This window comes from Megalops cyprinoides, chromosome 3 (genome assembly GCF_013368585.1).
Source record: "Megalops cyprinoides isolate fMegCyp1 chromosome 3, fMegCyp1.pri, whole genome shotgun sequence".
Classification (NCBI taxonomy): Eukaryota; Metazoa; Chordata; class Actinopteri; order Elopiformes; family Megalopidae; genus Megalops; species Megalops cyprinoides.
The window spans coordinates 48,101,955-48,123,752 of NC_050585.1; the positions used below are offsets into that span (position 1 = coordinate 48,101,955).

Here is a 21,798-nt window from a genome sequence, read left to right on the forward strand (position 1 = left end):
TGTGTGATTGGCTGGCAGGCGTGGGAGCGCCTGGAGAAGGCGGAGCATGAGCGGGAGCTGGCACTGCGCAACGAGCTGATTCGCCAGGAGAAGCTGGAGATGCTGGCAGCACGCTTCGACCGCAAGGCCGCCATGAGGGAGACCTGGCTGAGTGAGAACCAGCGGCTGGTTTCTCAGGTACACGCACACACACACACACACACACACACACACCCATCAAGCTTATACCACAGGGCTGCCATGAGCTAGGCCTGGCTGAACAAGAACCAGTGCCTAGTCTTTGAGGTATACACACACACACACACACACACACACATCAGGCTTCTGCTGCAAGGCCTCTATGAGCAAGGCTTGGCTGAGGGAAAATCAGTGCCTGATCTCTGAGGCACACAAACAAACGCACACAAACACACACACACACACACACACACACACACACATCAGGCTTCTACTGCAAGGTCAACATGCCCAGCTGAGGGAGAATTAGAGCCTGGTCTCTCAGGCAGAGTTTCCCTCAGGAATACACAGCAGGATAATGATGTTACTGATGATGGTTATGATGGGCGTATAATGTTGATGTCATCCTCTGTAGTAACAGTTAGGACAGCAATGTCAGTGTTAATGACGATGATTTGCGGAAAGTATAGCTGTCTCTCAGGCATGCAAAGGGCCTGCTGGCATTAGTAATGATTATGTCGGTACTCAACCCCTTGCCTGAGTCATGCACTTCTGCTTACTCACTCTGAGGAAGCAGTTGAGAGCATAATAAGCCACATGCCTCCATCTACAGCACCTCCACCACTCAGGCTAGTCTCTTAATGTACTGAGATACTCCTTGATCATAAAGAGGGGACGTTTCCTGCTTCTGAAGTGAACCATTGAGTGAAAGCTTCTGTGTCAATTAGGTCATTTAAATGCCTTCAAAATGTTGTCCAGAATAATTTCAGTGACCAATATTAGAGTGTACCATTGACTCTTCTGTCTACAGCACCTCCTCCACTCTGGCTAGCTTCTTAATGTAATGGGATTCTTCTTGATCTTAAAGGAGTGACACTTCCTACTTTTGAAGTGAACCAATAAGTCGTTTAAACAGTTTCAAAATGTTCAAAGTGTTGTCCAGAGTGATTTCAGTGACAAATATAGAGATAGAGTATACCATTGACTGTACTCACCTTTTCCCCCTCCCCTATCCACACACACACACCCAAACGCAGGACAACTTCGGCATCGACCTGGGCGCGGTGGAGGCGGCCACCCGGAAGCACGAGGCCATCGAGACAGACATCGGGGCGTACGGGGAGCGGGTGGCGGCCGTTGAGGCGGTGGCGCGGGAGCTGGAGGCGGAGGGGTACCACGAGGTGCGCAGGGTGCTGGCCCGCCGGGACAACGTGATGCGCCTCTGGGAGTACCTGAAGGAGCTGCTGGCCTCCCGCAGGGAGAGGCTGCAGGCGCACCGGGACCTGCAGAGGCTCATGCAGGAGATGAGATACATCATGGACTGGATGGGGGACATGAAGGTAAAGGCACATACACACACATTCACACACACACACACACACACACACACACACACACACACACACACACACACACATTCACACACACACACACACGCACGCACGCACGCATGCAGATACACGCAAACACACACACACACATTCACACACACATTCACACACACACACACACACACACACACACACACATTCATACACACACCCACGCACGCAGACACACACACACACACACGCACACACACACACACACACACACACACACACACACAGACACACGCACGCAGACACACACACACATGCACGCAGACACGCACACACACATGCACGCAGACACACACATACACGCACGCAGACACATACATACACGCACGCAGACACACATACACGCACGCAGACACACACACACGCATGCAGACACACGCACGCAGACACACACACACATGCACGCAGACACACACATACACGCACGCAGACACACACACACGCATGCAGACACATGCAAACACACACACACACACAAACACACTGCCATTGCTGCAGTGAAGGAGGTTGGTATTGCCATTGACAGATTGCCACACATACACACAGACACACACACAGGCGTGTGCACACACACACACACACACACAGAGGCACACACACTGCCACTGCTGCAGTGAAAGAAGCATATTGCCATTGACAGATTGCAGTGCCATAGCATGACTGCATGTCAGTGAAACCAGTCTCATTCACAGCAAAGCAGTGTATTTCAGAGGAAACTCAGGGAAAGTGGAATGTATGAACTTCCAGCATTGTGCATCAGGCATTGAAAGTAGAAATGGGAGGTCAGTTCTGTATGAAATTACTGCAGGTACTCAGTAGTGTTAGCTCTGATGTCAGTCTGATACCTTTGTTCTTCTTCTCAGTCCGAGACAGCTGCCATAATGGTAGAACGTCTATGAGCTGTCAGGCCTGGGTAACTTCTTTGCAGCACCAGGTCTTACTATCTGTCCCAAATTAGCAGTTTCTCTCAGTCAAAAGCTTCTCATCACTCATCTGTAAAGCAGATTAATGGCCTGTCTTGAGAATATTGATTAATTGTTATCAGTGACTGGGAAAAGGCTTCCTCTCAATCACAAACAAATCCCGGCTCCACGATTAGCACATTCTGGGGGGTGGGTCAAACCGCTTTAAATCTCCCTCATTCGATATCCTGTCCTTACCCTTGCTGCTGCTCTCTCTCTCTCACTCTCTCTCTCGCTCTCTCTCTTACACTGTCCCCCCCCCCCCCCCCCCCCCCCCCGCCTCTCTCTCTCTCTCTCCCCACCTCCCCCAGGGACGCCTGCAGTCCCAGGACAGCGGGAAACACCTGCACGACGTAGACGACCTGCTGCAGACGCACAACCTGGTGGAGGCCGACATTTCCGCCCAGGCGGAGCGTGTGCGGGGGGTGCAGGCCTCCGCCCTGCGCTTCACCAGCGCCGAGCAGAGTGAGTGAGCACAAAGTCCCAGGCCCGCATGCCGGTCACACAGATGCCGGCGGGCTTATGCACCCGCAGAGGAAGAGTGGGACTTTGATGTGACAGTAGTCCAGGAACAGCTGACATGTTGTAGCACAGATGCTGACCTAACGCTGGCCCTCTGTCTCTCTCTCTCTCCCCCTCTCTCTCTTTCTCACGTTCTTTCTCTCTCTTTCCTCTTGCTCTCTCCTCTCTGTCCCTCTCCCTGTCTCACTCTCTCTCTCTTGCTTTCTTGCTCTCTCTCTCTCTCTCTCTCTTTCTCTCTCTCTCTCCCTCTCTTTCTTTCTTTCTCTCTCTCTGTCTCGCTCACTGATTCTCTCTGTCTCTCTCTCCTTCTCACTACCCTCTCTCCCCCGTCTCTCTCTCTCTCCGTCTATTTCCATCTCCCCCTCTCTCTCTCTCAGGCTACAAACCTTGCGAGCCGGCTCTGGTCAGCGAGAAGGTGGCCCTGCTGGGCCGGGCGTACGAGGAGCTGGGGCGGCTGGCGAGCGAGCGGCGGGCGCGGCTGGAGGACTCGCGCCGTCTCTGGCAGTTCCTGTGGGAGCTTGGCGAGGAGGCGGCCTGGATCCGCGAGCAGGAGCAGATCCTGGCGGGAGGAGACTGCGGGCGCGACCTCAGCTCCGCCCTCCACCTGCTCAGCAAGCATGAGGCCTTCCGCGACGAGATGGCCGCCCGCTACGGGCCCCTGGGACAGAGCATCGCCGTCGGGGAGGCCCTAGTGCGGGAGGGACACTTCGGGGCCCCGGAGGTCACGGAGAGGATCCGGGACGTGCGGGCGCAGTGGACCCACCTGGAAGAGGTAGGGGTGGAGAGAGGGGACGGGGTAGGGGTGAAGGAGTTAGGGGTGGAACGTGGGGAGGGGAGGGGTTAGGGATGAAGATGGGAGAGAGGGTAGGGGTGAAGAAGTTAGGGATAGAGTGTTTGGGGTAGGGGTGGAGAGAGGGGAGGAGTTGGGGTTGAAATGAGAGGAGGGGTTAGGGGTTGAGAGAAGGAAGGAGTTATGGGTGGAAAGTGGGGAAGGGTAGGGGTGGAGCTAAGGATGAGGAAAAAAACCTGCCTTTTCTGCATGTGAAATCCCCCCACCCCTTTCTCCAGGCATCCCACCTGAGAGAGCAGCGCCTGAAGGAGGCGGTGGCCCTTCACCAGTTCCAGACGGACGCCAACGACATGGAGGCCTGGATCATGGAGACCCTGCGGCGGGTGTCCAGCCCGGACGTGGGGCATGACGAGTTCTCCACCCAGACGCTGGCACGCAAGCAGAGGGAGGTGGAGGAAGAGATCCACAGCCACCGCACCCTGATCGACTCCCTACATGAGCAGGCGCTGGCCCTGCCCCCGGCCTACGCTCGCTCTCCTCAGGTCAGCACCACATTAAGGCCCGACCGCATTTCCCTCAGTTTCTCCCATTGTAGCTCATTACATTACTTCACATTCATTATTTTATACATTACATTACATTATTGTGATTTAGCAGATACTCTTATCCAGAGTAACCTGCATCAGTTACAGATTTCTACAATGTTATCCATTGATACAGCTGGATATTTACTGAGGCAATTGTGGGTTAAGTACCTTTCCCAAAGGTACAGCAGCAGCGCCCCTGGGGGGAATAGAACCGGGAACTGTTCACTTACGAGTCCTGCTACTTAGCTACAATGCTACACTGCCGCCCCACATTCATTTAGCAGACATTCTTATGCAGAACGACTTCCAGCACAAAAGAACATAAGTATATCCATTAAATTTAAAAGAGCAACAGTACACAGGTGGAAAACCCCGGCTTCAGAAAGTAAAAGTCCTGCCACATATTTGTTCCACCCATGCACTACACCAGCTGAATGCAATTAGCACAACTCTTCAGCCAGGTAGAGGAGCTAATTAGTGAAATCACCTTGTTTAGTGAATGGCTAGAAAAAATACATGGTAGGACTTTTACTTTCTGAAGCCAGGGTTTTCCACCTCTGCAACAGTATCAGACCAGGCTAACAAACACTCCCAGACCAGTGAGTGTGAGCGTAACACCATAAAAGCCCTACCACAAGTTAACTTGTGCAATCTTACTAGACAAGGGAAGCCAAGTATACCACCATACATCAGCCACTAGATCCAAATCATACTGCGACACAGTACACGTAAAATAATTAGCAGTAGTGAAGAGGTGGGTCTTCAGCCTGCGTGATGAAAGAGTGCAGTGGCTCAGGGTTCGATCCCTCATGCCTGTCTCCCCGGGCAACAGGTTGATGGGCGGCTGCCCGCCATTGAGCAGCGCTACGAGGAGCTGGAGTCACTGTCGGCAGCACGGCGCCAGGCCCTGGAGGGGGCGCTGGCCCTCTACCGCATGTTCAGCGAGGCGGGGGCCTGCCAGCTGTGGGTGGGGGAGAAGGAGCAGTGGCTGGACGCCATGGAGATCCCGGGGAAGCTGGAGGACCTGGAGGTGGTGCAGCAGAGGTGAGGGAGAGGAGGGGAAGGGAAGGAGAGAAGGGAGGTGGAGGGTAGGGGGGATTGAGAGAGGGTGAGGGGAGGACCTGGAGGTGGTTCAGCTGAGGTGAGGGAGAGGAAGGGAAGAGAAGGGAAGGAAGGGAAGAAGGGAAGGGGGAGATGGAGAAAAGGCAGGGGGAGGACCTCGACGTGGTGCAGCAGAGGTGAGAGGGGGAGACAGAAAAATGGATGAGGGAGTGTGGTGGAAGAGAAATGTGGTGGGCTGAAAGATGTGTTTCTTTCTAACACCATTGCTGGTAGGAAGCCTTATAACAGTGGACAAGAAAAGGATGCAAAGGGTATATTTATTATCCCTTTATGTCTACCCTTGTTTGCTTACAGGTTTGAGACCCTGGAGACTGAGATGAATAATGTGGGCACCCGTATCTCTGACGTGAACCAAGTGGCGAAGCATCTTCTGAGCACAGATCATCGCAGCAAAGGGCAGATCCACCAGACCCAGGACCAGCTGAACGACAGGTACCAAAGCACACATATACACCACTGCCGACCATTCAGTACACAGTCACGTCAATCCACAGCCCTAGCGGCTTGGCCCTCTTTGGTTGGCCCACACGCGCACTCACACGGCATGTGTACGTTGGCAGACGAGTCTCTCTCTGTGCCTCTCTCACCCGCCTTGGTTCCCTCCCCCAGGTGGCAGGAGTTTCAGCGGCTGGCCGACAAGAGGAAGCAGGCCCTGGAGTCCGCGCTCAACATCCAGAACTACCACCTGGAGTGCAACGAGATCCAGAGCTGGATGAAGGAGAAGACCAAGGTGATCGAGTCCACCCAGAGCCTGGGCAACGACCTGGCCGGGGTCATGGCCCTGCAGCGCAAACTCACAGGGATGGAGCGCGACCTGGAGGCCATTCAGGTACACATCACCTGTCCGCGACTGTACCTCACCTGTCCGTAACTGTAACAGGAGCCAGCTATCACACCGAAACTGAAGTAGGACCGCAGCATAACACAATCATATGTCCGTCTCCTTGAGTCTCCCCGAAATGTATACAGTCATCAAAGATTTTTTTTTGGAGGGCTAACTAAAGCATGATTTTCACATAATAATAGACTTCGTTATGTTGTAATTTGAAGGAAATTAATTGGATTTATTATTTTAGGGAAAGCTAGATGACCTGCGCAAGGAGGCCCAGAAGCTAGCCAGGGAACACCCAGACCAGGCCCAGGAGATCCAGGCCCGGCTGGAGGAGATCCAGGAGGTGTGGGAGGAGCTGAACACCACGATGAAGCGCCGGGAGGAGAGCCTGGGCGAGGCCAGCAAGCTGCAGGGCTTCCTGCGGGACCTGGACGACTTCCAGTCCTGGCTGTCCCGCACCATGACGGCGGTGGCCTCCGAGGACATCCCCACCTCGCTGCCCGAGGCCGAGCAGCTGCTCACCCAGCACGAGGGCATCAAGAACGAGGTGGATAACTACAAAGAGGACTACGAGAAGATGCGGGCGGTGGGCGAGGAGGTGACCCAGGGCCAGACCGATGCCCAGCACATGTTCCTTGCCCAGAGGCTGCAGGCGCTGGACACCGGCTGGCACGAGCTGCGGCGCATGTGGGAGAACCGGCACAGCCTGCTGGCCCAGGCCTTTGATTTCCAGACCTTCCTGCGCGACGTGAAGCAGGCCGAGGGCTTCCTCAACAGCCAGGTGCGTGAGAGGGTGTGGATGGGGGCAAGGGGGGGGGGGGGGGGGGGGGGGGGGATTCAGACATTCTAAAGAAAGATTTGTATAACAAACTAGCCTGACTGCTCTGTTTATGTCATTACATTACATTACATTATTGTCATTTAGCAGACACTCTTATCCAGAGTGATTTACTAAGTTACAGTTTTACATGTTAGCCATTTATAAAGCTGGATGTTAACTAAAGCAATGCTGGGTTAAGGACCTCGCCCAAGGGTACAGGAGCAGTGGCCCAGCAGGGACAATACTCTGCCTCACTTTTAGGCCGCTTTGGATAAAAGTGTCTGTAAAAAATGTAAATGTAAAATATTAAATGAATCTAACCAGCAACCATTTTGGTTTATGAGCCACACTGTTTCCCCATTTATCTCACATAAATGCACTGTTTGAGAAGGAAGCTCCTAGGCACGACGTTGATATTTTTAGCAAGTCTGCGTTTAGTGCCATCGAAACAAAAGATTAGAAAGTCTGAGTGCCTCTTTCTCACCCGTTCTCTTTTTTAGGAGTATGTCCTGTCCCACACGGAAATGCCCACCAGCCTGCAGGGGGCGGAAGAGGCCATCAAGAAGCACGAGGACTTCATGACCACCATGGAGGCCAGCGAGGAGAAGATCACCGGCGTGGTGGATGCCGGGCGCCGGCTGGTCAGCGATCTCAACACCAACTCCGACAAGATCCAGGAGAAGGCTGACTCCATTAAGGAGAGGTGAGGGGTCAGCGGGGACGTGTGCCATGATACAAGTTAGAGGTGCATGATAATAGAGTTTTAAGTGATAAGTGTGTGTCATGGAGGGGACAGAAAAGGCACAGAAGAATGAGACGCAGAGAAGGAGGGTACGGGGTTTAGGGAGAGGGTGAAAGTGTAAGAGCTGCAGTGGGGAAGGCCATTATCCTCCATTAACTTCTCAGCTTTAATGTTCTTCACACTCGACTTGTACTGATTTTCTCTTTTTCACTTCACTTCAGACATCAGAGGAACAAGCAGCTCGCCAATGAGCTCCTGACCAAACTGAAGGACAACCGTGAGCTGCAGCACTTCCTACAGGACGGACAGGAGGTAGAGTGAAGGGGGGGGGTAGGGGAATTAGCAGATGTTCATTTTCATTTATGTTGCTAGCTGTGACATTCCCTTAGACCATCAAAGTGAGTAACGGCTTTTACTGAGAGGGGTGAGCTGCAGAGTGTTGAATGCAGCAGATGCGTAATGGCTGTCGTGGTGACTCATAAGCTCTCACAGGAATCACAGTACGATGACGGGCACTTCTGCTGACTCACACTTACTTAGTTAGGACTGGGGGTTTGCCTAGTCAGCAGCCGTAGGCACACTACGTGACGCTTCCTCTCCACTCTGTCCCCGCGCAGCTCACTCTCTGGATCAACGAGAAGATGCTGACGGCCCAGGACATGTCGTATGACGAGGCCAGGAACCTCCACAGCAAGTGGCAGAAGCACCAGGCCTTCATGGCTGAGCTGGCCTCTAACAAGGACTGGCTGGACAAGATCGGCAAGGTCCTGCCGAGGCTATGTTTGCACACACTCAGATAAAACAGTGTCACATCAGTAGTTAACACACAATCTTACAACCACAGGAGTAGAAGGTAGTCAGTTTAAGACTACTTGCGAGTGACTTAAAAACTCCATTTCCCATGTTCCCCCTCTTCCACATGCCCTCTCCAGGAAGGGCAGGCCTTGGTAAATGAGAAACCCGAGCTGGAGCCCGTGGTGAGGCAGACACTGGCGGGGCTGCAGCGGCAGTGGGAGGAGCTGGAGGCCACCACCCAGACCAAGGCGCAGTGCCTCTTCGACGCCAACAGGGCGGAGCTCTTCACCCAGAGCTGCTCCGCCCTCGACTCCTGGCTGAGGAACCTGTCCATTCAGCTGCAGAGCGATGACTATGGGAAGGACCTGACCAGCGTCAACATCCTGCTCAAGAAACACCAGGTGACTATGAGGGAAAAAAGGTGCTCTAAGATGGAGAGGACTCTATGGCACGTCTAAATAGTATCACCTACACACAGACCCTGGAGGTTTGGGGTGAGGGTTTTACAGAGAAATTACATTACATTAATTACATTATTGGCATTTAGCAGGTGCTCTTATCCAGAGCGACTTAGAGATTACAATTTTTTACATGTTACCCGTTTATAAAACTGGATATTTACAGGCAAGTCTGGGTTAAGTACCTTGCCCAAGCATACAACAGCAGTGTCCCCACAATGAATCGAACTCGCAACCTTTCGGTTATAAGCCCTGCTCCTTACCACTATGCTACAGTGCTGCCCCAATTCCAATGCAGTTTGCTCTTTTTAAGCTGGCGGTATACGCTATGCATGTGCAAACACGTTTGCATGCATTCCTATCTCAGAGGGTACGCATTCCTGACACTGACACACTGGCAGGGAAGCTTTGACCCGCACGTCCTTACTCCTCGTGACCTCTCCTCCCCCGCCAGATGCTGGAGCACCAGATGGAGGTGCGTGAGAAGGAGGTGCAGGCCCTGCAGTCCCAGGCGCTGGCCCTCTCTCAGGAGGACGCCGGCCTGGCCGAGGTGGACGGCCAGCAGAGGCAGGTGACCGAGAGCTTCTCCCGGCTCCAGGACCCGCTGCGGCAGAGGCGGCAGCGGCTGCTGGCCTCCAAGGAGGCGCACCAGTTCAACCGCGACCTGGAGGACGAGCTCGTGAGTGGCATCGCGCTACATTACATTACACTCGTTTAGCCATTTACCTTAACTCTCTGCAGTAGAAAAAAGAGCAGGGGCGTCCACAACCGCAGCTTCTTTAGCAGTTCTTCTAATTTAATGTAAACAGCTGTAGCACTGGATCTTAAATAATGTAAATCTGAAAGAGGAGTTATAGAAGTGGAAAGCCTTGTGCTTGCAACCCCTGCCTACGTTTGAATGCACACATTATATTATATATACATTATAAACATTATATTACATTATATTATATTCATTTACCAGTCACTCTTGTGCAGAGTGACTTCCAACACAAAAGAACAGAAGTGTGTCCATTTAAATTAAAAGAGCAACAGTATCAGACCAGGCTGACAACGCACCCAGACCAGTGAGTGTGAGCATAACACTATTCCAGCCAACCAGAAATTAACTTGTGCAACCTGACTAGACAAGGGAAGCCAAGTATACTACCATACATCAGTCACTAGATCACAGAATCCAAAACACATCGAGATACTAAACATAAAACAAACGGCAAGCAGTACAAGTAGCGGGTGTTAGGGGGTGGATGGTCTGGTCTTCTCCAGACGCCTGTCTACCACCCACAGACAGAGAGCTGGTCCCAGCTGGTGTCATTAACGTCCCTCTCCCGGCTGCTTTTCCCACTCGTAGCTCTGGGTGAAGGAGAGGATGCCGCTGGCCACCTCCACAGACCACGGGAAGGACCTTCCTAGTGTGCAGCTGCTCCTCAAGAAGAACCAGGTACGGAGACACGAAGGGAGGGAGAACAGAATGGGAACACAGAGCTCTGGCTGGAGCTGGGAAATTGGCCAGGGATAGTGCCCCCCCCCCCCCAAGGAAAATTCCTAAATTACGCATTGAAAATAATGATGTGCCGAGGTAAACAGGTACAAAATATGTATAACATAACGTGGTGTGAATCGCACGTCAACTACATGTGTGTCTTGCAAAGAGCATAAATAATGCATTGAGGGATGAAACAGTGGAGTTGTGATGAGAAGGGCAAGGCATGCCAATCAAAGGAGAGCGATTAACCCTGTTGGGTTGTGTGAAGAATTTCACATCTCAAGCCATCCCCTTCCTCATCTCATCTTCTCCTCTCCCATTGGTATTAATGATATTGATGGTGTTAATCACGTCAGCTACATGTATGTGTACAAAGGAAAAGAAAATAATATGTTGAGGGATGAAACAGTGTAGTTGTAATAAAAAGGGAAAGGGGAGCAGTTAACCTGTTGGATTTGATATCTCAATCTGTCCTCTTCCTCATCCTCATCCTCTCCTCTCCCCAGACCCTGCAGAAGGAGATCCAGGGCCACCAGCCCCGCATCGACGACATCCAGGCCCACAGCCGCTCCATGGGCCCGGGCCGGGACGAGGTGGACGGGGAGCGGCAGACCCGTCTGGAGGGGCGCCTGGCGGAGCTGCGGGACTCCTGGGGGCAGCTCATCGCCGAGACGGACCAGCGGCGCGGCCGCCTGATGGAGGCCCACCGCGCCCAGCAGTTCTACGCCGACGCCGCCGAGGCCGAGGCCTGGATGGGGGAGCAGGAGCTGCACATGATGTCGGAGGAGAAGGCCAAGGTGAGTGTATGTGTGTGTGTGTGTGTGTGTGTGTGTGTGTGTGTGTGTGTGTGTGTGTGTGTGTGAGTGCGTGTGCATGTGTGCGTGTGTGTGTGTGCCTTCAGCCTGTGCCTCAATTTATTCCCCTTTTCCTGTCCTCCAGCTTGATGTGGGTATCCTTCTTTTCTCACTACCATTAGTCATTTCTGTGTGTGTGTGTGTATGTGTGTGTGTGGTGTGTGTACTTGTGCTTCAATTGATTCCCCTTTCCCTCTCCTCCAGCTCAGACCGGGTATCCCTGTCCTTCTGTTCTCACTGCCATTAGTCATTTCTCTCTTTCCTGTGTGTGAGTGTACCTATTGATTTCTACTGTGCGCTTATTATAGCTTCTATATCTCTGTCCGTCTGTTCAGGATGAGCAGAGCGCCATGGTGATGGTGAAGAAGCACCAGATCCTGGAGCAGGCCCTGGAGGACTACGCCCAGACCATCCACCAGCTGGCCAACAGCAGCCGCCTCATGGTGACCAGCGAGCACCCTGAGAGGTGAGGGGGGAGGAGTGGGTCAGAATACTGCGGAGACCTGAAACCGGCAGCATATACAGATATGGAGATAGTGGGTGGGGCTTTCAGTTGTCAATTGTCAATCACTGAATTAGCGAATCATAACAAAGCATCTTGATTGGTGCAGGTCAGTGTGTCCTTGTCCTTGTATTGCCTCATTCAGGCCTCACTGTCCTCACTATAGCTTAGCACCTTGAAAGCATCCAAATCCAAATGCATGCAGTAGCTACTTAGTACATTTTTAAATATAAGTTAAAATTACGTTTGAATACAAAACAAAGAGGAATAACTGACAAATAATCAGTCAGTGACTGGTAATGGGGATAGAAGAGGGGAAGCTGTAATCAACCACATTCAGATCTAGGGGTTTTAGTATTGGTTATTATAATTATATTATGTGTGTGATTTGAAGAACATAATATAATTATAATATGATTATAATATCTTGGTCCCAATGTGGTCTTGTGTCATGGTCACCTAATCTTGAAACTTGGGTCTTTTTTTGACCCCGCCCCCCCTCTCTCTCTCTGTCTCAAAGTGAGCGGATCACCCTACGGCAAGCCCAGGTGGACAAGCTATACGCGGGTCTGAAGGACCTGGCGGAGGAGAGGCGGGGCCGTCTGCAGGAGCGCCTGAGGCTGACGCAGCTCAAGAGGGAGGTGGACGACCTGGAGCAGTGGATCGCCGAGAGGGAGGTGGTGGCCGGCTCGCACGAGCTGGGACAGGACTACGAGCACGTCACGGTACTGCGCCACTCCTTCTGACGGCCCCAGCCACGTCTCTCACATTCTCACTCTCCGCCTGATTTCATGCTCAGCGTGTTTCTGATTTCTCTGTTGGTTTCTGCTGTCTGTATTCTCTCTGCTTCCTCTCTCCGAATTCATACATCAGCTCTGACACTCTCGTAATAGGTGTTTCCTGTTTGATCTTTCTATTCCTCTAGCGTTCCTCTCCCTGTATTTTGCTGATTTTACCAGCTAGTTTGTACCTTGTCTGGCCAACCACAACCTGGTCATGCAGCGCTTCTGATATTGTTGACTCCATATGTTTTTTTGCTTGTGTTGTACTCTGCCTCACTTGTAATTCGCTTTGGATAAAAGCGTCTGCCAGATGAATAAATGTAAATGTAAATGAGTTTGAGCTCCTGTTTTCTAGGTGCTGTTTAATTCATGCTCGATCTTTGGCATTTGTACAGTATTAATGCATCTGTGTGTCCCATTCCCATGTAGATGTTGCGGGACAAGTTCCGGGAGTTCGCGCGGGACACCAGCACCATCGGGCAGGAGCGCGTGGACGGGGTGAACGCGCTGGCGGACGACCTGATCGAGTCGGGCCACCCGGAGAACGCCAGCGTGGCGGAGTGGAAGGATGGGCTGAACGAGGCCTGGGCTGACCTGCTGGAGCTGATTGACACGCGCACACAGATGCTGGCCGCCTCCTACGAGCTGCACCGCTTCCACCAGGACGCCCGCGAGGCGCTGGGCCGCGTGCGGGAGAAGCGGGAGGCGCTGCCCTCCGACCTGGGCCGCGACCTCAACACCGTGCAGCACCTCCACCGCCAGCACACCGCCTACGAGCACGACATCCAGGCCCTCAGCGGACAGGTGACCCCCCACGACCCCTGACCCCTGACCCCCCAGACTTCTGATCTCTTCATCTGTCCCATATGCTCATGTGCGCTGAGCCTGTTATGGTGATGAGTCTCGCTCATTACATTACAATACATTACATTACGTTACATGCATATCCGGACTGCCTTACAGCAGTCTATGCACATCCATGCAGTTTAACAGTGTCAGACCAGGCTCACAACACTTCCAGACCAGACTGTTCGAGCCCCACCACAAGTTAACTTGTGCAATCTGACAGAAGCCAAGTATACAATGATACAGCAGTCCCTAGAACACAGAATAAAAATACATCACAATACTACACGAAAAATAAACATCAAATACTAGGGGTAGCAGGTGGTGGCGGGGATTGAAGTGGGACCAAGATGCAGTCTGAAGAGGTGGGTCTTCAGTCTGCGTCGGAAGACTCATCCACACAGGCTCACAAAACTAATTCCAATCCACTGCACTCATATATAGAAGTTCATCTCAGAGCCTTGTTGTAAGGTGAACATCATGTAGGACAAAGAGGAGATTGCTTATGTGTAGAGGTGGAAGGTATACCTTTCTGAGCTGATGGCAGTGGTGTGGAAGGTGTCATTAACGGCGTGACCTCGCTTCCCTCCCAGGTGAACCAGGTGCAGGAGGACGCGGCGCGGCTGCAGAAGGCCTACGCCGGCGAGAAGGCCGACGACATCCACAGGCACGAGCGCGCCGTGTCCGAGGCCTGGGAGGCCCTGCTCTCCGCCGGCCAGGCTCGCCGGCTCCTCCTGCTGGACACTGTGGAGAAGTTCCGCTTCTTCAACATGGTACGCGACCTCATGCTCTGGATGGACGGGGTCAACCTGCAGATCGATGCCCACGACAGCCCCAGGTGAGGCACGGCCGCTGGCTTCCGCCCCTGTCCCATGCTTGGATGACTGTATCCAGTCTTATGCACTGTCCACATGCTGTCTCCCAACCTATGGTCTTTCACACTCTGTTCTGGCTTGTTACGTTATTACATTGCATTATTGGCATTTAGCAGACGCTCTTATACAGAGCAACTGACATAGGTCATAATTTTTTTTACATGTTACCCAATGATACAGCTGGATATTTACTGAGGCAGTTCTGGGTTAAGTACCTTGCCCAAGGGTACAACAGTAGTGCCACAGCAGGGAATCGATCAAGCAACTTTTCGGTTACATTTCCCTTCTCTCCTCCTTCTCTCCCTCTCCATCTCTCTCTATTTTTCTTAGGGACGTGTCTTCGGCGGGGCTGGTCATCGCCAACCACCAGGACATCAAGTCGGAGATCGAGGCCAGAGCCGACAGCTTCACTGCCTGCAACGACATCGGCCGCTCACTCATCAACAACAAGCACTATGCTTCGGACGAGGTACCCCTCTCTGATCTGTCTGCCTGCGTCTATCCTCTACGGTACTTCACGAGAACAACTGGGTGACAAGCGTTTTATTTTAGGATAGGCAGCCAGACTGATCATTGTCAGATCAGTACAACCAAAGGTTGTATAGCTACTGCTGGGTTATTCCTGCGATGTCTGGATCCCTACCAAATTTTTAAAATCAGACGTCTGAGTTGCATAACGTAACACTTTGAATGATGTAACTTCATAATTTCATCATGCAGATTGATTTATGGGATGTAGACATTGTGTGTCACTGTTGTCAGCTGTCCTGTGTGCTGTGCTTACAGATCCGGGAGAAACTAGATCAGCTCCAGGCCAAGAGGGACGAGATCAATAAAAAGTGGAAGGACAAGATGAACTACCTTCAGATCGGTGAGTGCGGCTCTCCTCTGATCACCTGGTGCGTGCGTGTGTGTGTGTGTGTGTGTGTGTGTGTGTGTGTGTGTGTGTGTGCGTGTCCATGCGTGTGTATGTACTGTGGTGTCTGTTTCGGGACCATAACCCTGCCCCCTCTCTCAGTGCTGGAGGTGCTGCAGTTTGGGCGGGACGCCTCGGTGGCGGAGTCCTGGCTGGCGGGACAGGAGCCGCTGGTACGAGCCGCGGAGCTGGGCTCCAACGTGGACGAGGTGGAGAGCCTGATCAAGCGGCACGAGGCATTCGAGAAGCTGGCCGCTGGCTGGGAGGAGCGCTTCACGCAGCTGGAGAAGCTCACCACGGTGAGGAGGGAGGGGGGTGGACAGGGGATGGGAGGGGGTGCAGGACTGCAGGATGCATAGAGAGACGTGATAGGGGTGTGTCTCACCTTCCCTGCTGTTTTGCTCTGCCCAGCTGGAGGAGCTGGAGCTCCAGAGGAGGAGAGAGGAAGAGGAGAGAGCGCGACGACCCCCCACGCCACCCCCAGCTGATGAGGTGGTACAGTCCGAGGCTGATAGCCACGCCCACGAATCTGCTGCCAGGTGGGACTCCCCTGTCATGTGATCTGTGACTTCAGAGGGGGTGTGAGTGATTAAAACTTAAGTGATTAGAGCTTGGCTTAAAGATACACTGGGAATCCACGGTCAAGACCTTGTGCATCAGCGTTCGCAGACGTTGAAGCAAAGATTCTCTTTATTATTATGATCTGTTTTCCATGCAGTTCACACTGAAAATCATGTAATAAACTGAAAACTCTGCCATTGTTGTTGCTCAGAGTTCTGTTTTGCCTCAAATTTTGGATGTTCATCTCTCTCTCTCTGGTAACAGGACCAGTTTAGACCAGACAACTCTGAACCAGTCTGTGTCTGTAAACGGAGTCCACAGCGATCAAGACACTTCACAGGTGAGAGGTCCCCCTGGTGGTCACTGACAGACACTGCCATATCAGTTTTCAGTAATGGCAGTTAGGGAGAGAGTCACCTAGTCCATTAGAAACACTCTGTCACACTAGTATACCAGTAGTCCTTATTATTTTAGGGCTGTTTTACACAGTAGACACAGAAGAGCATCCACCTGTGTGTTGGCTCTTTGTTCACCTTTACCCCATTATAAACAGAGCATTGAGGTCAAAACTTGAGCTAACGATTCAAAATGAGTCCTTTCCTATCCTCGCCCTCTCTGTCTCGTTTATCTGTGACTGGGGCAAGGTTGAGATGAAAACAAAGGAGAATATTATCTCTATTGTAAGGGGACTAAAGTGATAAGTAATATGAGAACTGTCATATGATAGTGACATTATTGTGTGTTCCTCATTGTCAGAAAAGAGAGGAGCTCTCAGTAAGGTGTATGCTCCCCACCTACAGAATGTACACTGAACTGTATTACATTCATTCGAATATCAACCACGCTTCTTTTGTTCTTAAATATTTCTTCTACGTGATTATGTGTGCTGTCTTGTGTTTGAGTGTGTGATGTATGTTCTGTTTCTGTTTGTGTCTCTGTCAGAGTCTGTATGTGATTTCTGTGTGTGCGTGTGTCTGAAACTTTGTTGCACTGATTTGAGGCACAGTGCGTACGGGAAGGGGAGTACTGGAAGGGCACACACACAGCACTTAATGTATCCGTGTTGCCTTTTTGTCTGCAGTCGATATCAGTGTCAGTGACCAAGAAACCTGACACTAAACCTGACCCTAAATTAAGGTCGCTGGAGCCTGTGAGTATTGAGCCATAGAGCATAGCTTAGCCTTCTCATTGCCCCCCCCATTGCCTCCTGTGCTTAGTCCCTGACCCGCTGCAGTACCCCTGGCTGGCTTGCACGACGGTGGCATGGTGCACACCCTTCACTGCTACACCATCGTCTTAGCCGAACCTCTGCTTGTGTCCCATCCCCAGCCAAACAGAGTCGTAAATGTCCTGTAGTCTGGCTTCCTAGTTATGCTTTTAATTTAAAAGCTCGTTTACTTTTTTATCATCTTTTCAAGTTATAGTAGGTAGTAAAACCTCGTCACAGAAACAGAATGGGCTATGAGTGAGTACCAGGCTTTTTTTTTTTCTTATTGAAAACTTTCAGGACTCTGTCCCCTGGTCCTGAGAGACTAAAAACTGTACCTTATTAGTGTGTTAGCGTGTTGTACATTTTCACACAAAACAATTTCCTTGCTAATATTCGTAAACCTCAAGAAAGTCTTGAGAAATTATTTGGATTTAGTCTCTAATCATAACAGAATCCCTCACTCTTCAGGAGCCTACTACACTGTCCTTTGCTGTCTTTCAAGGTAGAGGAGCTAGCTATGAGGCATTTCCAAACAATTGACGCGTATGTGGCTAATATGTGACTAAGAAAACGCAGAAAACTCCCATATTTTAGGCATTCTCCTGTATTTTATTTCTGAAGGGGGTGTTTGCTATGACCAAGGATTTTTGGCCATGGCTTGCAGAAGTAGCCCTAATCACATTTAGCCACTAGAGGGCGAAAACGACAGCGGAGAATTTGTAGCTAATATGAATATTGCCTGCTCACTTCTGGTTCTGACTGACACATAATACCCTGTAAAGCCTGGTGTAGGTTTCACCTGTCCTTGGGACTGGGGTAGCCCTCCAAGCATTTATAGAGTCCTTCTCTTAATGAATGTATGAACACCTGGAAAACCTGCTCTCCTAATAAGGACTCCAGATAATTAATAATAAGGAGATTGAAGAGGGCATAAAACTGCATGCCCCACAGCCCCCACAGTCTTTCAATCACAGATACCTTTCTCACTGCAGTTCCATGACATAGCTGCAACCCAGTATGTCGGGAGAACGCTGTGAGAATGTTAGTTGTAGGCCGTGTCGTCGTCAGACGGGGGCCGAGTCTCGCTAAATCATTCCTCCATTTTCCCAAAGCAGGAATGCACTGTGTTGCTGAGCCCCTGTGGGGCACACAGACGAGGGTGAAGCTTTGAGCCGTGGATGAGGCTGCTCCGTCTGTGTCCCCCACTCGGGTCTCTCTGTACCTCGTGCCTGTTCTCTTCCTCGGTGGTGGAGCGCTGGCGTGAGCGAGGACCCGTCGTCCTGTCACCTTTTGCCTTACATCTGTCTCACCGTCTGTCCTGTGTCTGTGTTTCTAGGTTTTTTTTTCTGTCGCGAGAGCACCGTGGAGCTCGTGCATTGGGGTGTGTTGGTTAGGGCTTCGGCCGCTCAGCCTGATCCGTTAAAACAGACTTAACCTGTTGAACAGCATTAATCATTCACGCTATCATAGAGCCCCACTGAAAAGCCACACTTTTCAGAAGAAATACGTCTTTAGGTTACTGGTAATTGCATTGTCTCAGTTGTCGTGGAAGCCCACAGCGGGGCACATGGATTAATGTGTGCCTGACCTGATTTTCCTTAACATTGAAACCGAAAAAGAAAACAACAGACATCAAGCTTGTGGATTTGTAAATGCTAATATATCTATTTCAGTGTGGCTTTCAGGAAAACATATGAGGCAGAATTTATTGTGGTGTAACAAGGTGGAACATGAAATTACAATGTATTTATATATTTTTTATTAGTCTAGTCTGAGAGTGTTTCTGCCTCCTTTGTGACTTTGGTGTGTGTGTGTCCTTGGCGCTGCAGGGATCTGAGTCCGAGTCGGTGAACGGGCCGGGTCGGGACAGTGGGCTGCCGTCGTCCTCCCGCCTGGACCCCTCCGCACCCTTCGCCACGCTGCCCAGCAAGGGCACTGCCGAGGCCCCGCCCGTCGAGACCATGGAGGGAATGCTCTGCCGCAAGCAGGAGATGGAGTCGCACAGCAAGAAAGCGGCCAGCAGGTGGCGTGAGGGGAGAGAGGGAGAGAGGGGGAAGCAGTCTGCGGGAGGGGGGAGGGGAAGGGGGAAGCAGGGCTGAGTCATGAGGGAGGAGATGAGTGGGTGTCAGCTTTGAACTGCTTTTCAGGACAATTTAGTCCTAGAATTGATTGATGTATGTAAAGATTACAAAAAGCCTGAACTGAAATTCACTGAAAAATCAGATCAACACTAAACTCAGGGTGGGAGTATAAGTACAGGGAATGGGATCAAAAAGAGAGAGGGAAAGAAGGGGGGGGGGGGGGGGGCAAAGACCGGCAAGGATAAACAAGGGGCTAGAGGTACAGGGTTTGGGGATAGCGGAGGGGTATGATAGCAGACTTAGGGAACAGGGTCTTTGGGAGACAGTGGGGGCCATGTCTGGGAGTATGGGGACAGAGCAGCAGTCAGACTGCCTTTAGTGGTTCGGGCTCACTGCCGCCGCTGACGTCCTCGCGTTCGTCCGCAGATCCTGGCAGAACGTCTACTGCGTCCTGCGGAAGGGGAGTCTGGGCTTCTACAAGGACAACAAGGGCGCCGCCAACGGCGTGCCCTACCACGGCGAGGTGCCCATCAGCCTGACCGACGCCGTGTGCGAGGTGGCCCACGACTACAAGAAGAGGAAACACGTCTTCAAGCTCCGGTGAGGAGAGAGAGAGAAGGGAGGAGGAAGGGGTGGAAGAAGGGTGAAGGACGAGGGCGGGAAAGAACTGAAACAAGGGAAAAGGGTGAAGGAGGAGGGGTGTAATAATAGGGGGGTCTAGATATTTGTGTCTTCATGCTGTCTACTTTCCTCTCTCCCTCTATGTGACCAAAGGCTTGGTGATGGAAAGGAATACCTCTTTCAAGCAAAAGATGAGGTGAGCACCACAGATAACCTCCTGACTCTGTATGGTTTTTCACTTGTGCTGTACTCTACCTCAATTGTAAGTCGCTTTGGATAAAAGTGTCTGCCGAATGGATAAATGTAAATGTAATGTAGCTAACCATTAATCTGGGCATTATGACTGAAATGAATGATGTCATAATGGGATTACCAGAATGTCATAGTGGGAGTGCCAAATACGCACCTGCCCCCTTTCTCATGGTTGTCCAAACAGTGTAACGTCTGACCCTCCTTTTCTCTGATAGGCTGAGATGAGCTCCTGGATCCGCTCCATCATCTCGTCCATCCCGGCGGGCAGGGCAGGTGAGCGCTCCCCGGGCGGCCCTGCCGTCCTGAGCCGGGCCATGACCATGCCCCCCATCTCGCCCAGCACGGTGGAGGCCGGCGGGGTCACCATGCGCAGCAAGGAGGGCAAGGAGAAGGACCGGGAGAAGAGGTTCAGCTTCTTCGGCAAGAAGAAGTAAAAAAAAAAAAAAATTAAAAAATAAAACACGCTGGACACAAACTAACTTAACAGAAGCAGAGGGACCGAAATCTGGCATCGACACGTTGGCTCTGAGCCCTGGTCCTGGGATGTGTCCTGTGAGGCTCCAGCAGAGCTTTCTCTGGTTGGCCGGGCTGCCGTTCGGATGAGAGCTCTGTTGGAACGGGGAGTCAAAGGACACTGGGGATGGGGGGCGGGGGCGGGGCAGGGCGGGGCAGAAGCCGTAGCAGTAGCAGGGCCAGGAGCCAATCGGATGAGAGACATCTTTAGAGTCCATTGTATTCAGTTTGCAGCCCCTCAGTTCTTTTGAGTTCTGGAATGGTTATGCTCAAAACACAGTCCAACCACAGGGGAGGCCATTAACAACTGAAAGGAAACCATCCTAGGGGCCATCAATCCACCTCTCTCACTTTCTCTTTGTGAAATTGCTTGAAGGACCATGTTGTTTTTTTTTGGCATTATTATTATTATTATTATTATTAATATTATTATTACTATTATTATTAATCATTTTGCTGTTGCAGTTTTTCGAGAAACGATTTTGAAGAATATGTAAGTGTAGATAGCTTGAGACGTGTCACAAAGAAAAACCATAATTTGGTGGAAAAAAAACTGTTTTCGAGAAACCAGGTTGGTCACTGTTACCTTATTTGTGTTTGTTTGTATTTTGTTTTTGTTTTTAGGATGGCCAGCTTTCTTTTTTTTTTAAGAGAACAGAGTACATTTTTAGCAGTTAGGGTTTGCAAAAAGTAATTTAACAATTACCTAAGTGCGTAAGTGAAAATATATATATATTTAAAGACAAGTGGTTTTTATTATTTGGTTTTTATCTTGAATTTGATTATATTATTTTATTATTTGGGGAAATTATTCCTTCTTTACTTTGGGCTTTCTTTTTTCGAAAATGGAGGCGATCACATAGAGTTTGAGTAAGGTTGAGAGTGTGAGGTGTAGTGGTGCTTTTTTGATCCGTATCCTGAATAATGGGCTTTTAGCTAGATGCCAGTTCATCCTACTCCACCAAATAGCATGGTGGAGGGTTCGCTTTCTGGAAGGCTTTCGGTTTGAACATTTAGTTGACACTGCTGTTTGTTAATTAAACACCCAACCTTTATTATTTTCAGACTTTTTAAAACTATTTCTCTCTCAGACAAATTTTGGCTGTTTTT

General features: G+C 51.1%; 1 protein-coding gene across 5 annotated transcripts in view; it reads left to right on the plus strand.

Moving 5' to 3' along the window:
• Positions 1-21,062, plus strand: part of LOC118773977 (spectrin beta chain, non-erythrocytic 1-like) — a 68,688-nt gene extending 47,626 nt beyond the window's left edge. For 3 of the 5 annotated variants that reach the window (XM_036523052.1, XM_036523053.1, XM_036523054.1), the window contains 30 exons: positions 19-177; positions 1,215-1,517; positions 2,833-2,986; positions 3,421-3,815; positions 4,112-4,375; positions 5,253-5,464; positions 5,837-5,974; positions 6,152-6,371; positions 6,619-7,155; positions 7,695-7,897; positions 8,158-8,248; positions 8,554-8,700; positions 8,869-9,132; positions 9,644-9,868; positions 10,541-10,630; positions 11,182-11,472; positions 11,865-11,995; positions 12,552-12,756; positions 13,243-13,617; positions 14,253-14,497; positions 14,865-15,003; positions 15,321-15,405; positions 15,553-15,749; positions 15,862-15,989; positions 16,276-16,351; positions 17,093-17,161; positions 19,051-19,244; positions 19,729-19,902; positions 20,077-20,119; positions 20,391-21,062. In XM_036523052.1, the coding sequence (XP_036378945.1) occupies positions 19-177; positions 1,215-1,517; positions 2,833-2,986; positions 3,421-3,815; positions 4,112-4,375; positions 5,253-5,464; positions 5,837-5,974; positions 6,152-6,371; positions 6,619-7,155; positions 7,695-7,897; positions 8,158-8,248; positions 8,554-8,700; positions 8,869-9,132; positions 9,644-9,868; positions 10,541-10,630; positions 11,182-11,472; positions 11,865-11,995; positions 12,552-12,756; positions 13,243-13,617; positions 14,253-14,497; positions 14,865-15,003; positions 15,321-15,405; positions 15,553-15,749; positions 15,862-15,989; positions 16,276-16,351; positions 17,093-17,161; positions 19,051-19,244; positions 19,729-19,902; positions 20,077-20,119; positions 20,391-20,609 (5,973 nt within the window). In that variant the 3' untranslated portion in view covers positions 20,610-21,062. The remainder of the gene's footprint in view (positions 1-18; positions 178-1,214; positions 1,518-2,832; positions 2,987-3,420; positions 3,816-4,111; positions 4,376-5,252; positions 5,465-5,836; positions 5,975-6,151; positions 6,372-6,618; positions 7,156-7,694; positions 7,898-8,157; positions 8,249-8,553; positions 8,701-8,868; positions 9,133-9,643; positions 9,869-10,540; positions 10,631-11,181; positions 11,473-11,864; positions 11,996-12,551; positions 12,757-13,242; positions 13,618-14,252; positions 14,498-14,864; positions 15,004-15,320; positions 15,406-15,552; positions 15,750-15,861; positions 15,990-16,275; positions 16,352-17,092; positions 17,162-19,050; positions 19,245-19,728; positions 19,903-20,076; positions 20,120-20,390) is intronic. The other 2 variants (XM_036523055.1, XM_036523056.1) reach the window with 1 other exon arrangement.
• Positions 21,063-21,798: the final 736 nt, after the last annotated feature.